Source organism: Otolemur garnettii, unplaced genomic scaffold, assembly GCF_000181295.1.
Source record: "Otolemur garnettii isolate 467f Iridium unplaced genomic scaffold, OtoGar3 scaffold00154, whole genome shotgun sequence".
NCBI lineage: Eukaryota > Metazoa > Chordata > Mammalia > Primates > Galagidae > Otolemur > Otolemur garnettii.
The window spans coordinates 2267619-2294573 of NW_003852549.1; the positions used below are offsets into that span (position 1 = coordinate 2267619).

At 42.9% G+C, this 26955-nt stretch overlaps 1 protein-coding gene across 1 annotated transcript in view; it reads left to right on the plus strand.

Annotated features, from left to right (window-relative positions):
* Nucleotides 1–7559: 7559 nt before the first annotated feature.
* FREM2 (FRAS1 related extracellular matrix protein 2) overlaps nt 7560–26955 on the plus strand; it is a 198320-nt gene continuing 178924 nt past the window's right edge. The window contains exons 1-2 of the mRNA XM_003799707.1: nt 7560–12729; nt 17426–17515. Of these exons, the coding sequence (XP_003799755.1) occupies nt 7560–12729; nt 17426–17515 (5260 nt within the window). The remainder of the gene's footprint in view (nt 12730–17425; nt 17516–26955) is intronic.

Below are 26955 nucleotides of genomic sequence, written 5' to 3' on the forward strand. Positions count from 1 at the left end.
AAAAAAAAAGAACAGATTCTTCTTAAATGAATACGTGTAATACCTGAAACTAAATTTGCTGTTGTTTCTTCATGTTATAGCTTTACAATTCTGTTTTGAAGCTTCAAAATAAGGACTTTTTCCCCTCTCTAGACGTGTCCCATGTCAAAATTAGATTTTCAGTCCCATGTTAAAATTAGATTTTCTTTTTTAAATTTCAGTTTTATCCATTATATTATGCTGCTTTACAGAATTTCATTCACATGTGACGAAGGGGGGAGACCTTTCTGTTTCAGAGGACTTTTGTTAAATATCAATTTGCATCTCCCAAAGACACTGTGGGTACTTCAGTGAAGCCCAATTAATAAGAGTCGAAAATAAGATTGATGTAAGAAACCTACAGAAATTATTCCATAAAATTAAAAAGAATTAATTTAAATTCCAGCAAGAGAAAAGTTTTCCCCTTATTTGTTCTTTGTTCAGTTAGTCTGGGTTCAGCTGAGGGGTGGTCTCTTGTATAAACTGTGTTTAAATTCTACTTTACTCTCAGGTTTGTTTGAAAACTTACAAGTAGAAAATCCAAGAGTATTAATGCCCCAGGATCATGGCTGCAAAAACATCTTAACAAGTGGTTCCATCAAACATTTGGAAAACTGAACTATTTTAAAGGATGTCAAGTTGAGGCTTTTCATGCTGAACCCCAGGCTGCACTGGGTGTTTATCACTGGCTCAGGACAGATCTCTGTGGCCACAATGACCAGTCCCCCATCCCTCCTTCTATGCTTCATTTATGGCTTTCTTCAACAGGAAGACTTTTCATAACAGGGTGGATTGAGTAGGTTCCCAGCCATGCATCCTGTAATCCTCATCACCAAAGCCCATCAAAAGTCAAGTCTACCCAGGAACAAGTCTCCTCCCTGCAAGGCTCACACTTACCCCGTGTAAGGAAAGAGTAGGGAGGTTTGCCAAATGTTCCTAAAAGTCAAACCTGGCATGTTTCAGGATGTGAGAGAAATCAAGAGACATGCTGGTAGTAAAGTTATAGTTAGATGACTTGAATTCCAATTTATTATATTTTATCTGATTTTTAAATTTTAATTTGTCCTTAATTATATAAACTTGAAAAAATCCCTAGCCCCTGTGATATCTGTTTTCTCAAATATAAAATGGTGATATTGATATTTATCTTGTTGTAATGAGAAATGGTTGTGTTTGGATCCCTTGAATGTAGGCCTACATCCTCCAGGTAGGAAATCCCCAGGAACAATTCTTATTGGTAAGGGAAGCCACTCAGTACTAGGAGGCAGGAAGACCCGGACACCCAGACACTCATGCTTGCTTCCCCCATGTCCTTAGCAGCCACGGCAAAGGCCTATGACTTAAGCTGGATATTCTGATTCTGTCTGGACCTTTGAAATCATAGCGACAGAAAAGAATTCATTTGGTCAGTAGGTGCAGTGACAGCCTGAGTCCGAGAGCAGAGCCCCTTCAGGGCTGCTGACACGTCCTGGGCAGGTGCTGGTGAAAGCAGCAGTATCACCTGTAGGGCCCCGAGTCCAGCAGTGGCTGCAGTGCCACCCCCATCAAAGCCAGACCTCTGTTTCTGGCATCCCCACTTTCAGTTCAATTTGCTTTTTTGATTTTTATATCAATCTTCCCAAAGTCTAAGTCTTCTCAAAATTTATAGGAGCAATACAATATCTTTTCTTTCTTTTTTTTTTTTTTTTAGAAGACAGAGTCTCACTATGTCACCCTCACTAGAGTGCTGTAGTGTCACAGCTCACAACAACCTCAAACTCTTAGGCTTAAATGAGTCTCTTGCCTCAGCCTTCCAAATAATACAGGCACCCGCCACAACACTCGGCTATTTTCTGTTGCACTTTTCATTGTTGTTTAGCTGGCCCAGGCTGGGTTCAAACCCGCCAGCTTCAGTGCATGTGGCTGATGCCATAGCCACTGTGCTACAGGGCACCAAGCCAATACAATATCTTTTCATTTCCTTCCTACTTAATTCAGACAAAGTTAGTTTCTGTTTACTGTTACTTAGAAAACTGAATAATGTACTGGGTGGTCTCATGAAGCTGTCCTGAAATGTGGCTGAGTTCTTTCAAGTGAACATTCTTGGGAAAGAGTAAAATGTAGTATAATTTAACGTAATGAGTACTTATTAAGGCCTTTATGGAGTTAAAGGCTGAGCGAGATGCAGGCTGTGCACTTAGGTGTTTTAAAATAATAAAAGGCACAAGAATACGAGTATGACACAATGTGGTGAGAGAGTGATCTCACAGGAGAAAAACAAGCAAAGGAGTAGTGCACAGGGACAGTGAAAAAGAGCTGAAAGCTACACCACTTGTACTGAGTTACATAGATGAATAAAGATTCCATTAAAAAGGAAGCATTTGACAGCACCCTTACAGGGTGACCTGTAGCTTAGGGTAAGCTGTGGCCCCTGTCGGAAATCTTTCTTCCTCTTCAGCTCCACTCCCAGATCTTAATGTCCTTGGTTCTGCTACCTCACATAAAAAATGAGAAAGTTACAATAAATGATCTATAGGCCTCTGGCAGTTCTAGGATTTCTGATTTATTCCCAAGGATATATTAGAAGAACATTGCAGAGAAGGAGCTGGTGAATTAAAAGTAAAAACCTAAAAGATGAGCAACAGTCTAGAAGCAAGACAGTGGCCTCAGTCACAAAACACCTGCAATTTAGCCTAAAATATAAAGATAAAGTGTTTGGTTTGAATGGGATTGAAATGGTAAGTCAGAAAAGAGTTCCAGAGAGTGCTATGATGAAAGATGGACCTTTGCTTCATCTAGAGCAATGCGTAGGATGGCAGAAATAACAGTAATGAGACAAAGGTCTGAAGAAACTTAGATGAAAAATAACGGTGAATTGAGCTACGGTGGTGACAACACACAAGACTGAAAAGAGAAGACACTTGTGAGAGGTGCTGTGGAGGCAGATTTTCCCATCGTGATAAGGATTGTATAGAGTAAGAGGAGTCTTGCAAGACAACTTGAGGAGTGAGTGTCACCTCATGAGAGGGTCACACATCAGTTTGATGAGAAAGTTAAAGAATCAGATAAAGACAGTTCAGGAAGATTTAGAGAAAGAGAGAAGATTGCTTTCCTACAGAATAGAAAAAATTAAACATAATTATAATCAAATATGAAGCAACTAGGAAGACTGGAAATACAAATGAGACATGAAAACTAATATAACCATTAGTATATGTGACTACTGGGTAAATTATTATTTATTATAATTGTAACTATATAACTTCATTAGTAAGATACAAAGTACTAAGAAATAAATTCAGAAAATGAGATAAAGAGAATCAAAGGGAAACTGGGAGTTTGCCATCTTTATTTAGTAAATATTATTTATATATACACACACACACATACATGTATATGGGGGGAGAAAGGGATTTCAACACAATGGCCTTTTCTCTCTATTTCCACTTTGTACATATACCTATATACAAATGCATATGAATTTTGTATTTGTACATAAATTACATGTTTTTTAAGATGAATAAAGTGACTCTAAGCAAGCAAGTGGGAAAGCCAGTTTGAAAACAAGATTTTCCTGGTTCCTAGTTCAATGTTCTTTCTCCTTTCCCATAGAACTGGACACCCCATCTAAACAGCTTTGTGTGGAAAGTCTGGATGCTTGTGAAGCCGCAAGTTACCGCTTAATAATAAATCCATCCTGAAAAGTCATCTATCCTCATAATGAGTTTTAATTTCTTTTCTATTGCTTGATTTTTACTTTAAAAATATTAGTTAAAAAATAGTTAATGGATATATTTAAGCTGCCCATGCCAAAGAATGCAAATTCCGTATCATGTACCTTAGAAAGGAACAACTGGCAAGAGATATATGCTTTGAGCTCTGCTTTCTGACCCTGCTGTATACATATACAGGGATAAACATTTTCTTTTTACTAATACAGTCAGTTTTTGTGGCAAGAACATGACCAATAGCCTATGATCAAGAAACATGCGGAAGCAAAAAGGCAGATTGTCCATAAATTTGATCTCATGGAACCAGCATAGCAGAGGCAAAAGGGAATTTGTCCACATACAAATTCCCTTGTTTTATGGTTGAGGAGCTTGTAGCCGCAGAATGTGAAGAGGACGCAAGTCATGCAATGGGTGGAGGTCAGAGCCAGGCCAGAACCGGCTCCTGTTAATCAGTTCATGGTTTTTTGTCCTCACCCATTCAGTGCTGCTCCGAAGTTAGTCAAGTTTTGTGTCCATAGGCAAGTCATGGCTTTGAAGCTCCTGAAGAATAAAAATCTGTGGAGAAGGAGTACCAATGCTTTGCAGGAAACTTTAATCATTCATTTTAAAAGTACCTGTGAGGCCATCTCCTCTATTGGAGTTTCATGATCCAGTGGGGAAACATTAAGAAAATGAAATAAACTCTATTATGAAAATTATAACTTCCAAAATTTAACTAGATGTGTCTTTAGCTCCAGTTTGACATCCAGTCCTATACCTACTAAGGAATTTCCACCTGGATGTCTTGCCCGAATCATAAAGTCATCACATCACATCCTTCATTTGAACAAACAAGTTCTCCGGAAGTTAATCTTAGGTCAGAAATCATTTGAGTCTTAGGAAGTTAATACTTTTAACTTTCAGTTGATATAAAGAAACATATTTGTGTGATTTTCAAATAATTAACAGATTTAAGAATGTATTTTATAAAAATATTTTGGCCAGAGTAAGTACTGGAAGTGTTATGAGGCTTACGGAAGAACTGAATATTGAAGCTCAGTTTTTTAAAAAATTTCACTCTTGCTAACTTATTTTATCCATTATGATATTGAGAATGTTAGATGTAAGATAATATTTCCTTATTATTTTAGGCACACAGGTCTTTTAACATTGATTCACTAGTCTAAATAGAGATGGTTATGATCAACAATGTTTGCTCTCAGAAGAAAATTTAACATTTCACTATTTTATCAATAATTGTCAAGGCAAAATAGGGAAATAATAATTTGCATTACCTTCTATTTGATCTTTAAAAACCCAAATAAGTAAGATATTTAGCCAAAAAGTTTCTAAAGATCATTCCAATACTTCAATTAAGGCAGGCTAAATTAAAAAATCAAAAGAGTATAGTTTATTGATTTCCTCAAGCTATTTGAAAATAAGTGTGGTCCTGTATTTTTCTTGCCATGAAACAAAATATTGCACTCTTCCCTTCGGGCATATTACCATACTTCAGATGCTGATCTTATCATTGTTTGCAAGTCAAACAGAGTTGGACTTTAAAAGGAAGAAAGGAAAACCCTGGAGCCAGTAAGTCAGAAGCACCCAGTCCAGCATTCAGGCTATCCTGGTCACAATGCCACCACAACGGCCACTTCACTTGCAGTCGACATTTTTCAGTAAATAAATAAATAACAAGAATTTGAACTATAATATATAAAGAGCCATATTCGGAATTAATTTTCTATAGGATTTCAATCAGCATCTTCCTATTTTGTTTGTGTACATTTACCATGTTTCTGCAACTTGCATTCTTTATGCAATAATAAATAATTATAATAAATTGTAAAATAAGAATACCAAAGTGAATCAGAAACTGGTAAGGAGTCAGATGTTCCTGGACGCCCATTTAGTAATGACTGTGAAATGTATCCATCAATTGTAAGAGGGAGTTTAAAGCTAGTCCGGCAGTGCAGTGCACACAGAATAATCGGAATTAATATTCAATTAACTAAATATTACTTGTTTGTTTGCTTGCTTGGATTAGTGGTTCCTTTAAATTGATCTCCTGTTTCTTTTTGAAAGTTTTCAGAACTCTGTGTCTCTGACACTGCCCATTGGGCCTCCCAGGTACAGTTTGTGCTGTGGCCTAGAAAACAGCTGTGACTGTGTCAGACTGTGTCCAAAATTTTGGACTGAGGGAGCTCAGGGTAAAAATACAAAGGGTTAAAGAACAGGTATTTCTTACTGAAATGACCCACGTGTGCATCTTCTATTTGGACTTGGACTTAAATTTCAAAGGGATTAGCAGCTTCTTACATTCCTCTCCTTTCCAAATTCAAAATATCTTCAAGCAGGTAAAGGGCAATGTGCTTATTAGTCCAATTCTCTGTTCCTGTTAATAATTAGATTTGTATTATTGGGAAAAAAATTAGTCCCCCAAAAACATTTTGACCATGGCAAGCAAGACTGCTGAAGAAGCCACTCGGAAAACGGCTGGGTTTCATGATTAATTGTGAGGGGTTCTTTTGCGGGTGGGGGCGGGGCGGAGGTGAGGAAACCCTTTCAGAAAGGGAATCAGGGCACCGCTGGAGCCAGAGGAACACCAGGGGGCAGGAGGAGCCCAAGCTCTGACTTCCAACCCGGCTGCCTGAAATGGGCTCTAAGAGTCGCTTGGTTCGCCCTCCGGATATTTATCAATTCTCCTGGCATGCACAGAAATGTGATGCTGACAAGTGGGTTTAGTTTGTGCTTGGTCTAATTACTGCGAAGAGAACAGGAACGTCTCTAATGACAGCTACCCCGACAGCGGCGGCTTTGGGAGAGCCTGGGGCTACATTCCCTAGAATTTATTCTTTGGTGAGAGACTAGAGATTCTGATCGGACTGCATTTCTCACGCATTCCAAATGCCCCCCTTTTTCTTTTTACTTCTGTGAACTTTGGTTGCAAAGGAGGGGCTTGTTAAAGACTCACCAATCTCAAGACTGTGCCGTTGTAATTTACAAGAAGGCAGCCGGGGACGGGTGGGGAAGGGTGCAACCTGCTTTAGCTGCGGCTTTGGATTCCAGCTGCTCTTTGGCAAATAAGCTCCAGTGTTTCTTTCCCAAACGTTCTGGGTTTTGCTTCAAAGTCTAGCTGCCCTGCGTCTAAGCCGTCTTCGCTGGGTTTGTGAGTTTGCGAGACATGACAGTGCCCTGCGCGGGATTACATTGAATGGGGCAGGGACGTGGTTAAAAGTTATAACCCTAGATCTCAGGCAGCTGAAGAAATGAATTCAGCACAGCAGCGTGTTCTGGCTCCTCTGCCAGCACCCCGGATCTAGCAGCCCCGAGCCCACTACTAGCACCGGCGGCAACTCCAGGCGCCGCTCCCCACACTTCGAGACAACCTCCCTCTCCCCCCCCGCCCCCTTCGGTCTCTCCGCCCTGCCCACTAAGAGCTGATTGGCAGAAATTACTACCCAACCCGCGACGCGGGCCCTCCTCCCAGGAGCTACGATTGGCCTCTTGGGAGGACTAGAGTAAAGGGGAGGGGGGGAGAGAGGGGAAGGATTTCCCCCAAAGCCCGGGGTCCGGGGTCCTGAGTAATAGGAGCGGAGGGGCTGTGTAGCTAGCGGCGGAGCCGCACAGCCTGGGCGGGCTTAGCCTCCCCCGCTGCGGCTCCAGTCCCGACGGCGCCGCGTAACTTCTGCAAACTTCTGGACCAGCCCGGGCTAAAGAAGGAACCCCCTCCTGCCCCCGCAGGCAGCGTGCGGAGTTCCTGGCACTTTCCGGAGGTGTCTCTTGGTGCCTGCCTGGGAACTGACTTTACACGCTCCTAGGCTGAACTGCCCGAGCCCCGACACCTGGATCATGCACGCAGCCGGGACTTCCAGTCTCATCTGGCGCCAGAGAGTCAGCTCCGCCAGCTCTCAGTCAATACCTCCGCCGCCGCCCAGGCTGCTGCTGCTGCCGCTCCTTCTGTCACTGGTAAGCCGCGTCCCGGCACAGCCCTCTGCTCCTGAACGGGTGTTGCTTTCCGCGGGTCTCCTGGGGGCTGCAGGGGTCCCTGCGGAGGAGGCCATAGTGCTGGCGAACCGCGGACTCCGGGTGCCATTCGGCCGTGAAGTCTGGTTGGACCCGCTGCACGACCTGGTGCTGCAGGTGCAGCCGGGGGACCGCTGCGCGGTGTCGGTGCTAGACAACGACGCGCTGGCCCAGCGGCCGGGCCACCTGAGTCCCAAACGCTTCCCATGCGACTTCGGTCCTGGAGAGGTGCGCTACTCGCACCTGGGCGCGCGGAGTCCGTCGCGGGACCGCGTCCGGCTGCAGCTGCGATATGACGCTCCCGGAGGGGCCTTAGTGCTACCCCTGGTGCTAGAGGTGGAGGTTGTCTTCACCCAGCTGGAGGTTGTGACTCGGAATGTGCCCCTGGTCGTGGAAGAACTGCTGGGGACCAGCAATGCCTTGGACGCGCGGAGCCTGGAGTTTGCCTACCAGCCCGAGACCGAGGAGTGCCGCGTGGGCATCCTCTCCGGTTTGGGCGCGTTACCTCGCTATGGGGAACTCCTCCACTACCCGCAGGTGCCTCGAGGAGACGGAGAGAGGGACGCCCCGGAACCTCTCCTGATGGACTGCAAAGCTTTCCAGGAGTTGGGTGTGCGCTACCACCACACAGCCTCCAGTCGCTCACCGAACAGGGACTGGGTCCCCATGGTGGTGGAGCTGCGCTCACGAGGGGCTCCTGTGGGCAGCCCTGCTTTGAAACGCGAGCACTTCCAGGTGCTGGTGAGGATCCGAGGAGGGGCCGAGAACACCGCACCCAAGCCCAGTTTCGTGGCCATGATGATGATGGAGGTAGACCAGTTTGTACTGACTGCCCTGACGCCGGACATGCTAGCGGCTGAGGACGCTGAGTCCGCCCCTGACCTGCTGATCTTTAACCTCACCTCTCCGCTCCAGCCTGGCCAGGGCTACTTGGTGAGCACGGATGATCGCAGCCTGCCACTTTCTTCCTTCACGCAGCGGGACCTGCGTCTCCTGAAGATTGCCTACCAGCCGCCTTTCCAAGACTCTGACCAGGAGCGTCTCTTTGAACTGGAGCTGGAGGTGGTGGACCCGGAAGGGGCAACTTCAGACCCTTTTGCCTTCATGGTGGTGGTAAAGCCCATGAACACACTGGCACCCGTGGTCACCCGGAATACTGGCCTTGTTCTCTATGAAGGTCAGTCTCGACCCCTCACAGGCCCTGCAAGCAGTGGTCTGCAAAACCTGGTCATCAGTGATGAGGACGACCTGGACGCAGTGTGGCTGGAGGTGGTGGCTGGGCTCCGGCACGGTCACCTGGTGGTTCTAGGTGAGTCCAGTGGCAACTCTGCTCCCAAAAGCTTTACAGTGGGTGAGCTGGCCGCTGGCCAGGTGGTCTACCAGCATGTTGACAGAGACGGCTCACTGAGTGACAACCTGGTTCTCCGCATGCTGGACGGGGGAGGCAGGCACCAGGTGCAGTTTCTGTTTCCCATCACCTTAGTGCCTGTGGATGACCAGCCGCCGGTCCTCAATGCCAACATGGGGCTGACACTGGCAGAGGGTGACACAGTACCCATCCTGCCCCTTGCTCTGAGTGCCACTGACATGGACTCAGATGACTCTCTGCTGCTGTTTGTGCTGGAGTCACCCTTCACAACTATAGGGCATCTGCTTCTCCGTCAAGCCCACCCTCCCCACGAGGAGCACGAGCTTGCCCAGGGCCTGTGGAGGAAGCAGGGAGCATTCTATGAGCGAACAGTGACAGAGTGGCGCCAGCAGGACATCAGAGAAGGGAGGCTGTTCTTCAGGCACTCTGGGCCCCACAGTCCCGGGCCAGTCATGGACCAGTTCATGTTTAGAGTCCAAGACAACCATGACCCCCCTAACCAGTCTGGGCTACAGAGGTTTGTGATACGTATCCATCCCGTGGACCGCCTCCCTCCAGAACTGGGCAGTGGCTGTCCCCTTCGGATGGTGGTGCAGGAATCCCAGCTCACACCACTGAGGAAGAAGTGGCTGTGTTACACTGACCTGGACACAGATGACCGAGAACTGCGTTACACGGTGACTCAGCCCCCCATGGACACAGATGAAAACCACTCACCAGCCCCGCTGGGCACCTTGGTCCTGACCGACAACCCCTCAGTCGTGGTGACCCATTTTACCCAAGCCCAGATCAACCACCATAAAATTGCGTACAGACCCCCAGGTCGAGAACTAGGAGTGGCTACCCGAGTGGCCCAGTTCCAGTTCCAGGTGGAGGACAGAGCTGGGAACATGGCTCCAGGCACCTTCACACTTTACTTGCAGCCTGTGGACAACCAGCCCCCTGAGATCCTCAATACTGGCTTCACTGTTGAGGAGAAGGGCCACCACATCCTGAGTGAGACTGAGCTGCATGTGACTGACGTGGACACTGATGCTGCCCACATCTCTTTCACTCTCACACAGGTACCCAGACATGGCCACATGCTGGCATCCGGACAGATACTACGTGTAGGAGGGCTCTTCCACTTGGAGGACATAAAACTGGGCAGAATTTCCTATTCCCACAATGGGGATGAGTCCCTGACTGACAGCTGCTCTTTGGAAGTCAGTGACAGACACCATGTAGTGCCCATCACTCTGAGAGTGAATGTCCGGCCAGCAGATGAAGAAGTGCCTGTGCTGACCCATCCTGCGGGCACTCTGGAGTCCTACCTAGATGTCTTAGAAAACAGGGCTACTGAAATCACTGCCAGTGTCATTAAGGGAACTGATGAGGGCACTGATGATTTGATGTTAACTTTCCTCTTGGAAGATCCACCCTTGTATGGGGAAATCTTGGTCAATGGAGTTCCAGTAGAGCAGTTTACCCAAAGGGACATCTTGGAGGGCTCTGTTGTCTATGCCCACACCAGTGGTGAAATAGGCCTGTTTCCCAAAGCAGACTCTTTCAACCTGAGTCTGTCAGATATGTCTCAAGAATGGAAAATCAGTGGCAGCACTATCCAAGGAGTTACTGTGTGGGTGACCATCCTGCCTGTTGACAGCCAGGCCCCAGAAGTTTCTGTGGGAGAACAGTTTATAGTAATGGAAGGTGATAAAAGTGTTATAACGTCAGTGCATTTAAGTGCTGAAGATACTGATTCCCTGAGTGATGACATCTTGTGCACGATAGTTATTCAGCCCACTTCTGGTTATGTGGAAAACATTTCTCCAGCACCAGGCTCTGAGAAATCAAGAGCGGGGATTGCTATAAGCGCCTTCACTCTGAAGGATCTCAGGCAGGGTCACATTAATTATGTCCAGAGTGTTCATAAAGGGGTGGAGCCTGTGGAAGATAGATTTATATTTCGTTGTTCTGATGGCATTAACTTTTCAGAGAGACATATTTTCCCCATTGTCATCATTCCTGCCAATGATGAGCAGCCGGACATGTTCATGAGAGAATTCATGGTGATGGAAGGCATGAGTCTGCTGATCGACAGCCCCGTCCTCAATGCTGCGGACGCAGACATTCCCCCGGATGATTTAACTTTCACTATTACCCAGTTTCCTACCCACGGTCACATCATGAATCAGCTGATAAATGGCACGGTTTTGGTCGAAAGCTTCACCTTGGACCAGATCATAGAGAGTTCCAGCATTATTTATGAGCATGATGACTCAGAGACCCAGGAAGATAGTTTCGTGATTAAACTAACAGATGGTAAGCACTCACTGGAAAAGATGGTCCTCATCATGGTTATCCCTGTTGATGATGAGACCCCCAGAATGGCCATAAATAATGGACTAGAAATAGAAATTGGGGAAACCAAAGTTATCAATAACAAAATATTAATGGCAACTGACTTAGACTCAGAAGATAAATCTTTGGTTTATATTATTCGTTATGGGCCAGGACATGGCTTATTACAGAGACAAAAACCTACAGGTGCTTTTGAAAATATCACACTGGGCATGAATTTTACACAGGATGAAGTGGACAGAAACTTAATTCAGTATGTCCATTTGGGGCAGGAAGGCATTCGAGACCTGATTAAATTTGACGTGACTGATGGAATAAATGCCCTTATTGATCGCTACTTCTATGTGTCCATTGGGAGTGTCGACATTGTCTTCCCTGATGTGATAAGTAAAGGAGTGTCCTTGAAAGAAGGTGGCAAGGTCACTCTCACAACAGACCTACTCAGCACTAGTGACTTGAACAGTCCTGATGAAAACTTGGTTTTTACCATCACCAGAGCTCCCATGCGAGGCCACTTAGAGTGCACAGATCAGCCTGCAGTGTCCATCACATCTTTCACTCAGCTCCAACTGGCTGGCAACAAAATCTACTACATCCACACAGCTGATGATGAGGTGAAGATGGACAGTTTTGAGTTTCAAGTCACCGATGGACGTAACCCCGTCTTTCGGACGTTCCGCATCTCCATTAGTGATGTGGACAACAAAAAGCCAGTGGTCACAATCCATAGTCTGGTTGTCAGTGAAGGTGGAAACAAGCTGATTACTCCCTTTGAACTCACTGTCGAAGACAGAGATACTCCTGACAAACTCCTGAAATTCACCGTCACCCAGGTACCTGTTCACGGCCATCTCCTGTTCAACAATACCAGACGGGTCATGGTTTTTACCAAGCAAGACTTGAATGAAAACTTAATCAGCTACAAACATGATGGCACCGAGTCGAGTGAAGATAGCTTCTCCTTCACGGTGACCGATGGCACCCATGCAGACTTCTATGTTTTCCCTAATACGGTATTTGAAACAAGGAGGTCCCAAGTGATGAAGATTCAGGTCTTAGCTGTTGACAGTAGTGCCCCCCAAATTGCAGTGAATAAAGGGGCCTCTTCACTTCGCACTCTGGCCACTGGCCACTTGGGGTTTATGATCACAAGCAAAATACTGAAAGTGGAAGACAGAGACAGCCCACATATTTCTCTGAGGTTTACTGTGACAGAGGCCCCCCGACATGGGTACCTCCTCAACCTGGGCAGAGGCAACCACAGCATCACCCAGTTCACCCAAGGTATGTCTCACCTTTCCTTCCAAATACGTAAAGTCTTTTAGGGAGAGCATCAAATGAGAGTCTAAGAGAAGGGGAGGGGAGGGGAGGAAAAAGGACTTACATCCCTGGGGAACAGTTCCCGTCTTACCCGTGTCTTGTCACCGCAACCTTCACTGGAGGGCATATCAATGTGTTTCGTAAGTGGGAAGGTAAAGCAGGAGCCTGTTTCTGGTGAATTATAATAAGCAGGCTTTCCAGCTCTGCTGTGTCGCAGTGCCTGTCCTCTGAGCATCCTCTCTTTTGTATGTTGCAAATAGTTCACGAAGCATTTTAGCCCCTTAGAGAAAGATGTGCTTTCTAAATTCTGTTTATTCCCATTGCTATCATTATCAGATACCATTCATTAAAAAGGCTAAAACTTGTGTTATTTTGATTAATTTTTAAGAGCATTGTTCCAGTACTATTATGATTGTTAGGAACTTTGTAACTAGAAGAAAAAATCGATTTTACATTGTAGATGTTTAAGAAATGTACTATTTCATGACTCAATCAAATACCTGTCCGAAGACATAAGAGAGAAACACATATGTGGAGTTGAAACACTTACAAGTATGTGTGGAAGCCATGCCACTATGATACACACAAAAAAGAAAACCCTACTTAGTGGTGTACAAGGAGACAACACGTTCAACACCAAAATGTACATCCATTTCATTAAGAACCTGAAAATATGCAGACAAGATTAATAGCAGGAGGAAATCGTTTCATTATTGCAAACATGGTAACAAACACCAGTGACCTCAAGCATCTGTATCTCTGAGGTAACAGGGTTCTTCTAGCCTGAATTTGCTTTGTGGATGGACATAGCCTGAGACAGGAAGGGCCGGTGACCTGTGCAGGTTATTCAGTGAGGAGGGGAGAAGCCTAGTGACTGGGGCTGGGAGTTAGGGCTTTGCTCTATAGAACGTGTGACTTCCATTACAAAGGGAATTGGGTTGCTTTCATGAAAATCTCAACCACATCAGAACGGAAACTAGATCCTTCCTCTGTGGGCTCTGTGAGTAGAGATGGAGTTAGCCCCAGGGCGTCCCCGTGGGGGTGTTCTTTTCTTGCACCTTGTTGTGCTGGTAGGTAACAAATGCTTCAGGAAACATGGATGTAGGGAAATGTGGTGTTAAAGTGAACTACTCCTCTGTTTTAGATGCTGGCAAAAAGCCCCATGCTTCAGCATCCTGATTCTTGGCTGAAAGCCTGAATATATCCTAGGGCCTGCAGGGACAGGAAAACCTAAGTGCCAACTGTCACACCAGACCAGCAGGAAACTTTTGTGAGAGGCTTTCTGAGGACAGAGATGCCATGCAATCTTAGACTGCGTTATTTTTGTGGAAAGTGAAGAGAATGAAAGAACGTGTTATGATAGAAAATGGTACTGGAAATTAGTCCTCCAACCTAAAAAGGAATCTGATTTTAGGAATTTAAAAAGGAATATTTAGATGAAGACAGGCAAATGACTTAGTTTTAATTTTAAGTGGACCAAGTCCAATAGCTCAAAATACTGGAATTCATGTATTATTTCTTTAATATTGATTCAGCCCTAAAATTATGCTATTTCATTATAGGCAGTTGTTCCATATCACTGACTTTGGGTCACCAAGATTAATTTTTACGGTCTTTGTAACTGAAAAGTAGTTATGTTTAATATGAAAACTGATGATACCTTTTAAGAGTTATCATCTTAGGGGAAATTATCACATTCCAATACAAACCCAAATATTGACTAGCATAACTGTTGGTGTTTAATCACACGGGACTCATTTAAACAAGTCGAGGCTGGAGTTTGGTTCATAGCAGTTATTTGTGAAGATTAGATAAGTGATTAAAAAAGGAAGAAAGCTCCCTCAGAAAGCCAGCATGGCTGATCTTCCAGTAGGAGAAACAAAAGCAGCATTTACAAGAGTGAAGACTGAATTCTTTTTGTTTGGGGTTTTGCTGTATTGCAAATGTATAAGTAAACTATATTTTGATGTATCTTCAATGCACTGAAGTAAGTCAATTTGGCACAAGGGGCCAGAAAAGGTTATTCCTAAATTAGATTGATGTAATGGTCCTGGAAGAAAAAAAAATTAATCCATTTCTAAAACTTGTAAATTTTACTATTTGGAAAAGTTAAGAATTAGGAGAATTATTCATTTATTTTAAACGTCACCTCTTTGTCTCCTCTAACTCCAAGTCTAATCACTTGTCTCAAATACTTGGATTTTTCCCTCTATAATAGGAACATATTGATATCTTGTGTGAAATAATTTATGAATCACTCTCAGTAGAGTGATTCATAAATTATCTTTCTTTCCTCAAAGAATTTGAACCAGATGTGATTATTAGGCATGTTAATGTACTTAGAATTAAAACAAACAAACAGAAAAATATGGGATAATTGTGTAGATAAACTGAAATAGGTTCAGTGCATATTTAACAACTAGAAAATAATATAGTTAATTGTTAGACATTTGCTTAAAGAAGACAACATTTGGCTATCAGGGTTTTCTCTGGTTTTTATGGAAGAGCGGTAAGTTTATGTTTTTAGAGGTCTGTTGAATGACAGTGTTATGATCAATTCTTTACTTAAAAGTTTCTTTTTTGAACCATAAATTATTAACAAATTGTAAATAAAAAATTAAAAGTGTTTTAGTATGTTTGAACTACTCAATAGCACATGCTCTAACATGGAGGGAAAATTCAAGACTTGAGTGCTGTATAATTGCATTCCTGTTTTCTTTACCATGAAAAACATTTCTTAAAAATTAGTTTTGAAGTGGTGATTTACTTCAATACAACTATCTCTTTAATACTATAATCTTGCTTAAGAAAGCATTGATATGGGTGTTGAGGGTACTAAAATGTTTTTTATTTCCCCCTAGTAGGGACTTTAGGTTTTATTATAAAATTTAAGGAATGGAAACATTGGAAAAGGGTCTTCCCCACATGGCCAGAGGTGTTGTCCCTGTGTGAGGATGTGTGTTCAGCGGAGTTCATGGCATTGCTTACTGATAAAGAGAAGGTTATAAAAGTTAAGAGTTGTCAGAGTAAACAGGCAAAGAGCTTCACAGAGGGCCCCTTAGCCCCGAGGAGACGTCACAACATGTACAGGTTGACGGAGGTGCAAGTGTGGTCTCCCAGACCACTTGGCTCTTTCATTTTAATCTAAGAAACACTGACCTTTTATTGCTCTAAGACCCTGAGCAAAGAACTGTGGGATGGTAAGATGGAAAAAAAATTCCCAGCAGTTTTCTATCGACTAAACAGGATAGCTGTAGAGAAAGGTAAGATGACACTAGGCCATGAGTGTGGGAAGGTCTGGAGGCTGAGGGATGAGGTGGTGAGACAGAAGTGAATCTTTCACTCTTGCTTCCCCTCCTGGCACCTCTGTGAGCGGAAAAGGATCACTGACTACAACATCAGCCCCGCTTCCCCAGGTGTGCCTGACTGTGAGGGGGTCACCTTTCAAAACTATTATGAGCTAGGGTAGAGCCCACTTTTCATATCTGTAAAGTGGGGCTATGGAAATTCCTGCAATGGTTGACTCTAAAACTTTGCCCTGCTTAACATTACTCTTTCATAAAGTCATTGTCTTATACATAAACCTCTGAACTCCAGAGCATGAATTTAGTAGAGCTTTTAGGAGATAGATAAACCACAGGACACACACTAGACAATAGAGTAGACCCTCCACACCTGACCACTTCCCTACACTGACCACCTCCTTAAGTTGACCCTAATTTTCATAGACCGGACGTGCACCACATGTACCTATCAGTGCGGTAGGCCTAGTTCCCTGTGTTGACCATCTCCATATGTTGGCCAGTTGTTACAGTCCCTGGGTGGTCAACTGACAGAGATTCTACTGTATTACCTACCATTGTCGAAGCTTTTTAGCTGTGATTGGACTACATCAAGCATCAATCTATCGTGAATATCACAGCATAGAATGATGTTTGTTTTATTGTATTGTTGGTGTAACCTCACTAAGAAGAGAAACAGGTAAGATGGATGAATAAGTTTTAAAAATGTATCTTAGTGATGAAAACAAATTTGTGCAAGTGAATTAAGTTCTCTTTGATAGTGAGTTATCATGGTTATTTCAACCTGTGGGATTTTTAAAAGATAACCTCCTTGATTTTTCTTTTCAAAGTTTAGAGAGGTTAAAAGAAAAAAAATGCCCACTATAAAGCACAAAAGGTAAGAAAAGAACCAGAATGGGAGGCAAAGCCTCTTTTTTCTGAGAGCCAGTCCTACGAAGGCTGTCACTTCTAGAGTGGCAGGAAATCTGCCATGCCTTAAAATATCTTCCTCTCCACCTGTTGTGGGGCCTGGAATTCCATATTTAGACAGTCACCCCTTTGGTACATGAATAAGCAACTACTGTTGGGAGGGTAACACCTAGCTATTATTATAACCTAAGTCTTGCACTCGGTTTATCTGTGTAGGGGATCAGATTTCCATGACACAGCTGAAATCAAGGGGCTTAGCGATCTGAGAAATAAGATACTCTTTCTCTTAGGAGGAGAAGGGAATCTAAACATCTTTACAGAGAAAGTAATAGCCAATGGAATCTAAGCATGTTGTTAGAGAAAGTAATAGCCAATAAATGTATCGTGAGTACTGAGTCATCAATTTTACCATAGTAATTGATCATCTTGCTTTTTTGGTTATTTACTAGCTGACATCGATGACATGAAAATATGCTATGTCTTAAGAGAAGGGGTCAATGCCACAAGTGATATGTTCCATTTTGCAGTTGAAGATGGTGGTGAGTAAATTTCACTCGGTTAGTGAACACCAGGAGAGGGCTTTCTCCCTGGTGGCTCTTTGCTAACATTACTGCAGAGCATCTGTATTGAATGAACTTGCTATTTCCTGTAGAAAATTTAGAGTCTCACTTTTGACACAGTCCTACCCTATAATTACTATAGATAAATGTCCTAGTTAGATTATTATTGTCTTATGATTTGTAAAGTTCTAAAGAGAGAGCTCTGTATAAATAGGATTCCCAGGCCTACAGATTCAGATTACACCCTGCATGGGGTTGCCTACTGGAGGGAACGAGAGGATGTTGGAATCCAGCCACAGATCTGTTCACAGCCATGTGCCCATCCCATCCCATTGTGTCTTCCTTTCCTAATTTTGCCCATGGGTGTTGTGTGGACTAACACTGATGGAGAATGTATTATATTCACCAAGAACTCAATGCTAAGTAAATCTGCTTTATCTCACTAATCTCAAAATATTTAATGATTGTCTTACTTTGGGGAATTTTATGACCTAGTCTAGCTAAATAAAAGTTGCTGAAATCTGAAGAATACTGCAGAGAATTGGCTATGATTTATGATTTCAGTCTCTTGGGCAACATAATTGTCACTGTTCCTTCAAAAACTGACAACCAGTCACTCTCTGTTCAGCCTCCAACCACTTCTCTTCCTAACTCTGTAGACAAGGAGCAAAACTGGCCACTTCTAGATTGATCATAAAAATGTTTCTAAGGCTGGGCAGTGCCTTTGGTTCAAGGGGTAGGGTGCTGGCCCCATATAATGGAGGTGGTAGGTTCAAACCCTGCCCTGGCCAAAAAAAAAAAAAAAAAAACTGCAAAAAAACCCCAAACAAACCAAAAAAGTGTTTTTAAGGTTGGATGCAGTGGCTCATGCCTATAATCCTGCTGGCGGCACTCTGGGAGGCTGAGGCAGTGGATTGCTTGAACTTAGAACTTTAAGACCAGCCTTAATAAGAGCAAGACTTAAAAATAGAAAAACTCACTGTGGCATTGTGGTAGACACCTATAGTCCCAGCTGCCCAGGAAGCTGAGGCAGGAGGTTGCTGTGAGCTAGGCTGAGGCCTTGGCACTCAACCCAGGGCAACAGAGTGAAACTCTGTCTTAAAAAACAAACATGACTCGGTACCCACAGACCAGTGGTTAGGGCACTGGCCACATACACCTGGGCTGGTGGGTTCGAACCCAGCTTAGGCCTGCTAAACAATAATGACACTGCAACAACAAAAAAAAAATATCTGGGCATTGTGGCAGGTGCCTATAGTCCTAGTTACTTAGGAGGCTGAGACAAGAGAATCACTTAAGCTGAAGAGATTGAGGTTGCTGTGAGCTATGATGACACTGCTCTTTACCAAGGGCAACATAGTGAGACTGTCTCAAAAACAAACAAACAAACAAACAAACGAACAAAGGTATTTTTTCCCGGATGGCGTCATGGGAAGCAGAGAACCACACTGTGTCCATGTCTTGTGTGAACAGCACACAGGTGGGAGCATGTGTGAAAGAGAAAGGGGGGCAGGGGAGAAATAATTCAGACCCCAGTCATCTGTTCCCTTCTTTTGCTGTTTTTCAATAGCACCCTCTTAAGTTATCAATCGCCAAAAGATCAGATCTTATTTTGGAAGTATTAAGTAGCATTTGTGTAAAATATCTCTGTACACAGGATGATCACAGATCTGAAAAGTGGCATCTGTCGGGTAACAGAGAGGCAAAGAAGTGAGCCGGCGTGGGCTCAGTTACCGTATTCCTACTCTAAGTTGGAGGTTTGATAGAAGTAATGACTTTATCTTTTAGATTAACCAAATCATACCTTAGTATTCTCTGTATTGATAAAAAGAATCTGATCATGAAACAACGTTCCAAAAGGGAAAGGAACTCATTAAAAATAATCTGCTTGTTGAATCTTGCTGCTCAAAGGGAACATTTTGCTGTAGGGAACCTTTAGAGTGAGACCATGAAATAATACAAGTCTGTATAGAACGTATATAAAAAATTGATCAATGGAATTATTGGTTTAAGGCACCATATTTATCTCTTAGAAAAACGAAATAAACCTCAATAATGAAAGTGTGACTTCCTTAAAATTACCAAAAATGTTCCAGATCCAAAGGGTGCAATTATTCTAAGACATAAAAAAATCTGTGCTTTGAAAAATTATACTTTTTCCTCCATATACACATGCACATTCTGTCAGTCTACTATCCTACACATTCCTTAGCTGGGTAGGATGGGAGTATTTACTTTAGCAATTTTGTCTGTATTCAAAGTTTGGAAAACATTATATACTTTCATATTTCCAAATGTTAAGTGGGAAATAACTAGCCGAAAAGGCTGGGTTAATTTTTGGATTCACTGAAAATGTGGAAGCATCTCTAAAGTTTGTCTTTGTCTTCATGAAAATAGGCATAAAATCATTTCCGGAGCCATTTTATGGCTACAGCTTCATGTGAGGGAGAAAAATTTCAGAAATATTCTTTTTTACCCTGTTATTCCCCCTGGCATGGCATTACTTATGGGGCTCAGGAAGATTCTGGAAACCTGTCAGTTGAGCAGAATTTAGTTTAATTCCTCTGATATAAAAAAACTTTCTTTTGATAAAATAGACACAGAAACCTACAAGATTAAAAAATAGAAAGTTATGTATGTACACATACCTCAAAACTGTTCCAACCTAATTCTTACTTTCTTTAGGATATCTGCATTGCTTTATAAATGTTCTCACATTTGGGTGAAAAATGCAGTACAATTTAAACTTGGAGTATTAGCCGCAGTGATTTATTATCACTGCTCTACGCAGTGATGGTAAGCATGTCCGTAAGTCCTCCTCCTGAGGATGTGAAACACTTCTAGTATATCCCACCTGGGGAGCCGGTTAAGGTACGATGGTGTAAAATTAAGACCTGTCTACATCCAGTTCTCTGTCTTATCCACTACATTCACTCTCTTCAAATCAACATGATTGGTGTTGGGATGGTTACTACCTAAGGAAATTACTGAGGCAGTCATAATCCTTGAATAATTTTAAAAATAAAACACAATTTTAGAAATCAAAAATAAGAGATTGAGGAGAAGAGCAAGGCTCACACCGCTTCTTTCAGATTGAAACGGGTGCTACCATGAGAACCTGGCTGGGCACAGGGTTCTTCTGTTACGACGTAGCAATGGATTAGCGTCCACCTCTCCACACACCCCCACTAAAGGAGTGGCCCTCCGGCAGAGTTACTACTTTTCAGGTTACAAAGTGCTGTGGGACTATTATCAATTGACAGGAGTAAGGAAGACACTGTCTATCGTAGGTAATGTCAAGGTTTTCCTCCCAGGACAGCCTGTGTGGTATCTGGACACTTTTGACTGTAAGGACATGTTTCCTTGTGTTGGACCAAAGTTCTCACCACCATGCAGCCCATATTTGAGGATTAAATACCCAAACGCAAATATTCAGCTGCATTTGGACTGAATACAGTTAGCTGATGTAGCACATGTGTACAAACATACACACACACACACATCTTTATATCTGAGGTTCATTCAATAGGATTTTAAACTTCCACTGGATTTACTGTTACACAGCTTCACCTTCACAGCATCCCTGTGAGTTGGTCAAACCACAGCAATAATAACAACAAAATAGTATGACTTATATTTGGCAGATGAGGAAATCAAGTCAGCAAATTGAGTAATGACCATCTTCAAGCTGCACAGCCAGGCAGCTGGAGGCCGACTTAAATCCCGGATGCTTTTCCCAAACAATGATAACTGTTAACTCCCACACTCATTCAGAATACACCTATAAGGGAGAAAATTCAGATCAAATTTTTAGGAATGTTTAATATTAATAAATGAGAATGAAGTCAGAGTGAGATTTGCTCATAGGACAGACAGCAAGTCTATGTTTTTTGGACTGTGGATTTTTATTTTAAAATACTTTAAAAGTCATGCTGTCCTAAAACTCTTTCCTGGTATTGTAGTATAATTCTTGAAATTATTATTTAGTAATGAAATATGTTTATTGGAGTATTAGTGAAAAGCAGAAAACGTCCCTTCATCCATCTGGGTATGCTGGGGCCAGTCAACACATATGAACACATTGATGTTCTGGTCCAGTGCTGACTTGAAGAGTGTATCCAGGAGCGCGTGGCTTCCTCAGATGAGCTTGTGTCTATACGGAGCAGCCACCCTTGGGCTTAGCTCACCTGTCTTCCATTTCTTTCTGTTTTTATCCTTCATATCTTCATGGGGTTAACTCGATAACAATACTAGAGAGCTGGGAAATGCGTCCTTCTGTGATGGTTGCCTCTGTGAATTCCAATTCTAGATCTAATACTCCAGCAATATCTAGGGGGAAAGAAAGTGTGTGTTCTTCATCCCTTTCAGAGTCAAGCATGTCTTTATCTGATTCCCTGGCAGCACTGGCTTCTTTAGAAGTTTTCTGTGAGGTGCTCTGACGTGAAAGTGCTTTGGGGCCTTTTTGCTTTTCCCTCCGAGGAGCTCCTGTAGCTCTGTGTTGGGGCGTGAAGGTGGCCTCACACAGCCATTCTGGGCACACTGCCCCCACAGCCCAGACTGCGGGTCACTCTCTGCACCTGCCCAGATGCCACTCAGTCTCCAAAGCTGCTCTCAACATCACCCTGCCAGACTTCTTTATGCTTCTATCTCAAATATCATTTACAGCAGAAATGTCACACTGTGATTCTTTGTTAATGTGAAAGCCTCCATTAGTAAGGAAGGAACTCCTTCATATTAAAAAAGATACCATAATCTTTGCACTTCAGTGCCTGCTGTGGGTAGATCACATGGTAAATAGTTAACAAACATTAAAAGGAATAAATGTATAAATAGAAGGGGAAAAGCTCCCTTTTTATATAAAGATGACTGAAATATTATTCTAAGAAAAGTTCCTATGAATTCCCAGGGGACCCTTTGCTCCCCTTTAGAACATTCTCTTACCCTGTCACTAATTTAAATCCCTGTGACACCAAGAAAGATTTTTAGTAAAGCTTTCACATTTTTGAACTCATGAAACTAAGTACTGTGAAAACTCCTTTGAAATACTCATTTCAATGTACTTAATATTGAAGAGATTCATAGTTAAGATTTGAACCAACAGTATAAAGCTTATATTATTCTTAAAAATCTTTCACAAACAAGTTGTCAGCTTATTGTATAAATAATTATGCAGTTTAAAATTTAAAAGAAGATAGATACCTTCTATAAGTCACTGAAAAATTTTTAAATACCCATTAAAAATGGTATTTTTATGTATAGTAATTAACCCACTTTTTGATATGAGATAACATTTGGACAGGTAAGAACTATATGAGCATAATATCCCCCCAGTCCTCATTAAGAAGTCATCTTGTGGCTTGGCGCCTGTGGCTCAAGTGGCTAAGACGCTAGCCACATACACCTGAGCTGGTGGGTTCAAATCCAGCCTGGGCCCACCAAACAACGACGGCATAGCCGGGCGTCGTGGTGGGCGCCTGTAGTCCCAGCTACTTGGGAGGTTGAGGCAGGAGACTCGCTTGACCCCAGGAGTTGGAGGTTGCTGTGAGCTGTGATGCTACGGCACTCTGCCCAGGGGGACAGCTTGAGGTTCTGTCTCAAAAAAAAAAAAAAAAGGTCATCTTGTAAACTTTGGTTTGTTTAGTTTTACTTCATTTTTAAGTCCCAAGGCTTCCACATCAGATCTAAGAGGTTTCTTAAGCGCATAAGAAAGATTAGGATATACGATCTCCTGACTTGCTCTCCTGAATGGGAGGAGCTTTACTTTTTTTACTCATTGCAAAAACCAGTTTGCTGCTTCCTCATCTGAACTCTCTGGAATGACCCTGGCCTGCAGCCTCAGTGAGCTCTGCCTGCTGGTCTCGGCACTGGGGCCCGGCACAGATAAGACCCCACGCTGGCCATCGTGGCGGGTTTGGGCTGCAGCCAGACACTGTTTGGGGCTGTCTCCGAGTGTGCATGTCAGTGCCCAGTTTTCCATCTGCCAAGGCTCTTAATTCATACGCTACTGAAAGATATTCTAAATGGCATCTTGACACGGCAGGAGAAGCTGCAAAGTCATCTCTATAGATGAAATGTCAGTGAAGGTCAAGGTTTTTGAACTTCGATGCCATAGTTGAGGATTAAATACTCAAACAGAAAGAGGCCACCAGAAGCGCTTCATTTTAGATAGAGGGAACACAAGTTCTTGCTTGAAGGAGACTGGTAACTTCAGAGTTGAAGGCAAAGTAAGTACTAATAATTAGCTTGGATATAAATCAGGGGCTGGAAAAATATAAATGAGTAGAGTAAGTAGAAAAGCAAGGACTGAGTACAAGTATTAAAAGATTATACAGACATAGTCAGCTTGGAGAAAAATGCAAGCATTCTTGGCAGTAAAACTAATTGCGAGTGACATGAGAACCAGAGGAAAGATACTAGTGCATTAGGGAGTTATAATAAGACGGTGATGTAATGTCAGGCACTGAGACAAATATTTTTAATCTGTGAGAGAACACAAGATCTGCTGCAGCACAGATTCAGGGAAGGGGTGTGTAGTGTTTGTAATTTGTAAGCCTTTCACTTTCCACTGAGCGGTTCACAATAGCTCAGGTCATCAGGTCCTTTCTATGCTGGATCTCTGCCTTTAAAAGGCACGTATGCTTGTGTCCATGGAAGAAGTTGCACCTTTTAGATAGAAAAGTATAAACTAAATTTTATTAGTTATTATTCTTTAGGTTCATCCCCAAAGTACATCTTATATAAATACACCATTTTTATTAGCTTTAACTTAGAGGACAGTTTTCTTAAATGGGTAATTTTTGAATGAGTACGGGTCTTTATTAGGTACAAATGTAGAAATTTAATATGATTCCATAGTTACTCTCAGAACGAAGGACAGCGACCTCTTAAACACTAAGCAAATCTTTCATAGGTGATTAAGAGATCATAATCTCAAGCCAAATATTTATTAGTAGCAAATACATAATTCAGTAACATCTCATTCTGCCTCTTTGTGTTTGCTCCGGTGGCCGGGAGAAACAGACGGTGGTTTTCAAGGGGACCTGCCCGTTGTAATAGTTACAGTTCTCCATTTGCCAGAACGTCTGAGAATGCAGTGTCAGGAAGGGGCCGAGTTCCTATGGAGAGACAGGATTTCCTTCCATTTGTTTAGTGAATTACTTGACAAACAGTTCTGCAGCATGCACTCCTCCATGTTTTAGGGGTCTACTGGGGTCCAGGAAAACAATGATCATCAACCTGACAGTCATGGTCTTTGACCTGAGATTCGTCCTTGGGATAAAGCAGGAGACCAAACATGTAAAAATTGTTTTAGGTGTTCTGGAGGCTGTAATTAAACCCAAGACCTAGATACAGCTGTCAGGAAAGGCTTCCGAAAGGGGATATTTAGGCTTAGATGTAGGATGAACTGAAGCAACACAGGAGAAAGGGAAGAATAAACGTTCCAAGCAAAATGCAGAACCCGTGCAAGGGTCCTGAGCGCTGCAAGCCCACGTCCCCAGAAGAGCCTGAGCACATGTGGAGCTCCAGGAGCCAACGTGAAAGGGGGACACGGTGAGGCTAGAGAGCTAGGCCGGAGCCGGGGAGTTCAGAGCCTTGAACATCTCAGGGAATATAGATTTGTTCCAAACCCACCAAATCACTTGAAAGCAAGGGAGCCATACACTCCAATTTGTGTTTAAGATTATTCTTTTAGCTGCGGAGAATCTATAAGGGGGAAAGAGGGAGACTGTCCAGAGGCTAACACAGGAAGACAGACGTCACACGGGGAGAAGAGGATGGGCTCCATGCAGTGCTGGGTCTGAATCTGTAGGTCTCAGTGATGGATTAGATGACGGGGGAGGGAGAAGGAGAAGCTCAGTGTGATCCTGGGTTGTGCAGCCAGCAGAGAATGGTGTTGCTTTTCACTGAGAGGAAGTGGACTGGAGGGGCCTGGACAAGGTAGAAGGGGGAAATTAAGGACATTTTGAACATCTTCCTTGTGAAACGTCTGACTTCTCTGAGTATTGCCGCTCATCTTCCAGCCCAGGGTCATTAGGAGCTCGGCCTCCATGTAGAGTTAGAGCTGGAACACGCTGGCGCTGGCCCTCGCCATAATTGGAGATGTGACCCCGAACAGAGCCATGGAGACGTTTTTAGCCTCTACCTCATTTATAAAGTGGGATAATAATAGTACTTAGCTAATAGAGTCCTTTTGAAGATGAAGGAAGATAATTCACAGACATAAGGCTGTTTGTGCAGTGCCATTCCTGTCTCCTGGTCACTGGTGGCCAGGCAGGCGCTGCCGTGGCTCCTGCTGCCGTGGCTCCTGCTGCCGTGACTCCCACTGCCACTCTGAGGGCTCCCACAGTCTCTTTCTCCTTTTCTTTTCAATTTTAGCTTTTGTGTCATATTTCCACTCCCATCCTCTCTTATTTTTTTCTAACTTTCTGTTATCTTTTTCTCAGAAGCCATCCATACAGTTTGTCGATTCCATTTTGGAGGAGGGATGGGGGGACACACAGGAATGAAAAGTGGGAGGTGATGAGCTCTTCGGTGGCACAGCATTTAAAGACGAAGAGCGCTTCCAAAGTGACTTCACAGCGTCTAAGTAGCCTCAGGAACATTCTCACTGGAAAAAATAAGAAGGGGTTTTTCTCTATGGTCATATAGTGGAAATACCAAAAAAGAAAAAAAAAGGAAGAAAAAATAAAACTTTAACTCATTTTGCATGTTTTAGTTTTCCTTTTTAATGACTGGAAGAATGTCTTTCATAGGCTTGAAGGTTAAATATAAACCTGATTTTGTCAAAGCTAGCACTTGAAAACATCTGTGTTTTGCAAATGTGAGGGTTACAGGATGGTTTTGATTGCAGATCTCTTAATACTCTGAGCCACAACTGGAGGAAGATGTTGATAAATTGCCATGTTTATTTAATTTTTAGAACCCCCTAAATATACTTAGTGTAGAATGCTGTAGTCACCTGATGTGACACATGCCCCTTTCAGCCTCAATGCTGTAAAGAGAAAAGCAAATGAATAAACGTACCTTTGAGAAAACTAGTAAGTTTATGCCCTGAGTAGAGCATATACTTCGAAATTCTTTACTGGCGTTATTGGAAAGTGAGTGTTGTGTATATGTGGACATTCCTAACATGTGTCTTTAAAAGCTGGATATTATTTGTGGAAACAATTTTTAGTAAATGGGCACTCCTTGACTCCATGTAATGAGAATGTGAAAACTCATTTACCTATGACTTTAGAAGAAAGCTATCTGCTTAAATTTTCTAATTTTTATGTTCTTATAAGTAATGATGGGGTAATAGATTTTAACAGCTATGATAACAAGATAACACACTTTCTGCCTGATAAGTATTAAAGCCACGTATCTTTTGGCAATATCCCCATGAGGTAAATGGGACGAATGTCATACTTAATCCTGAG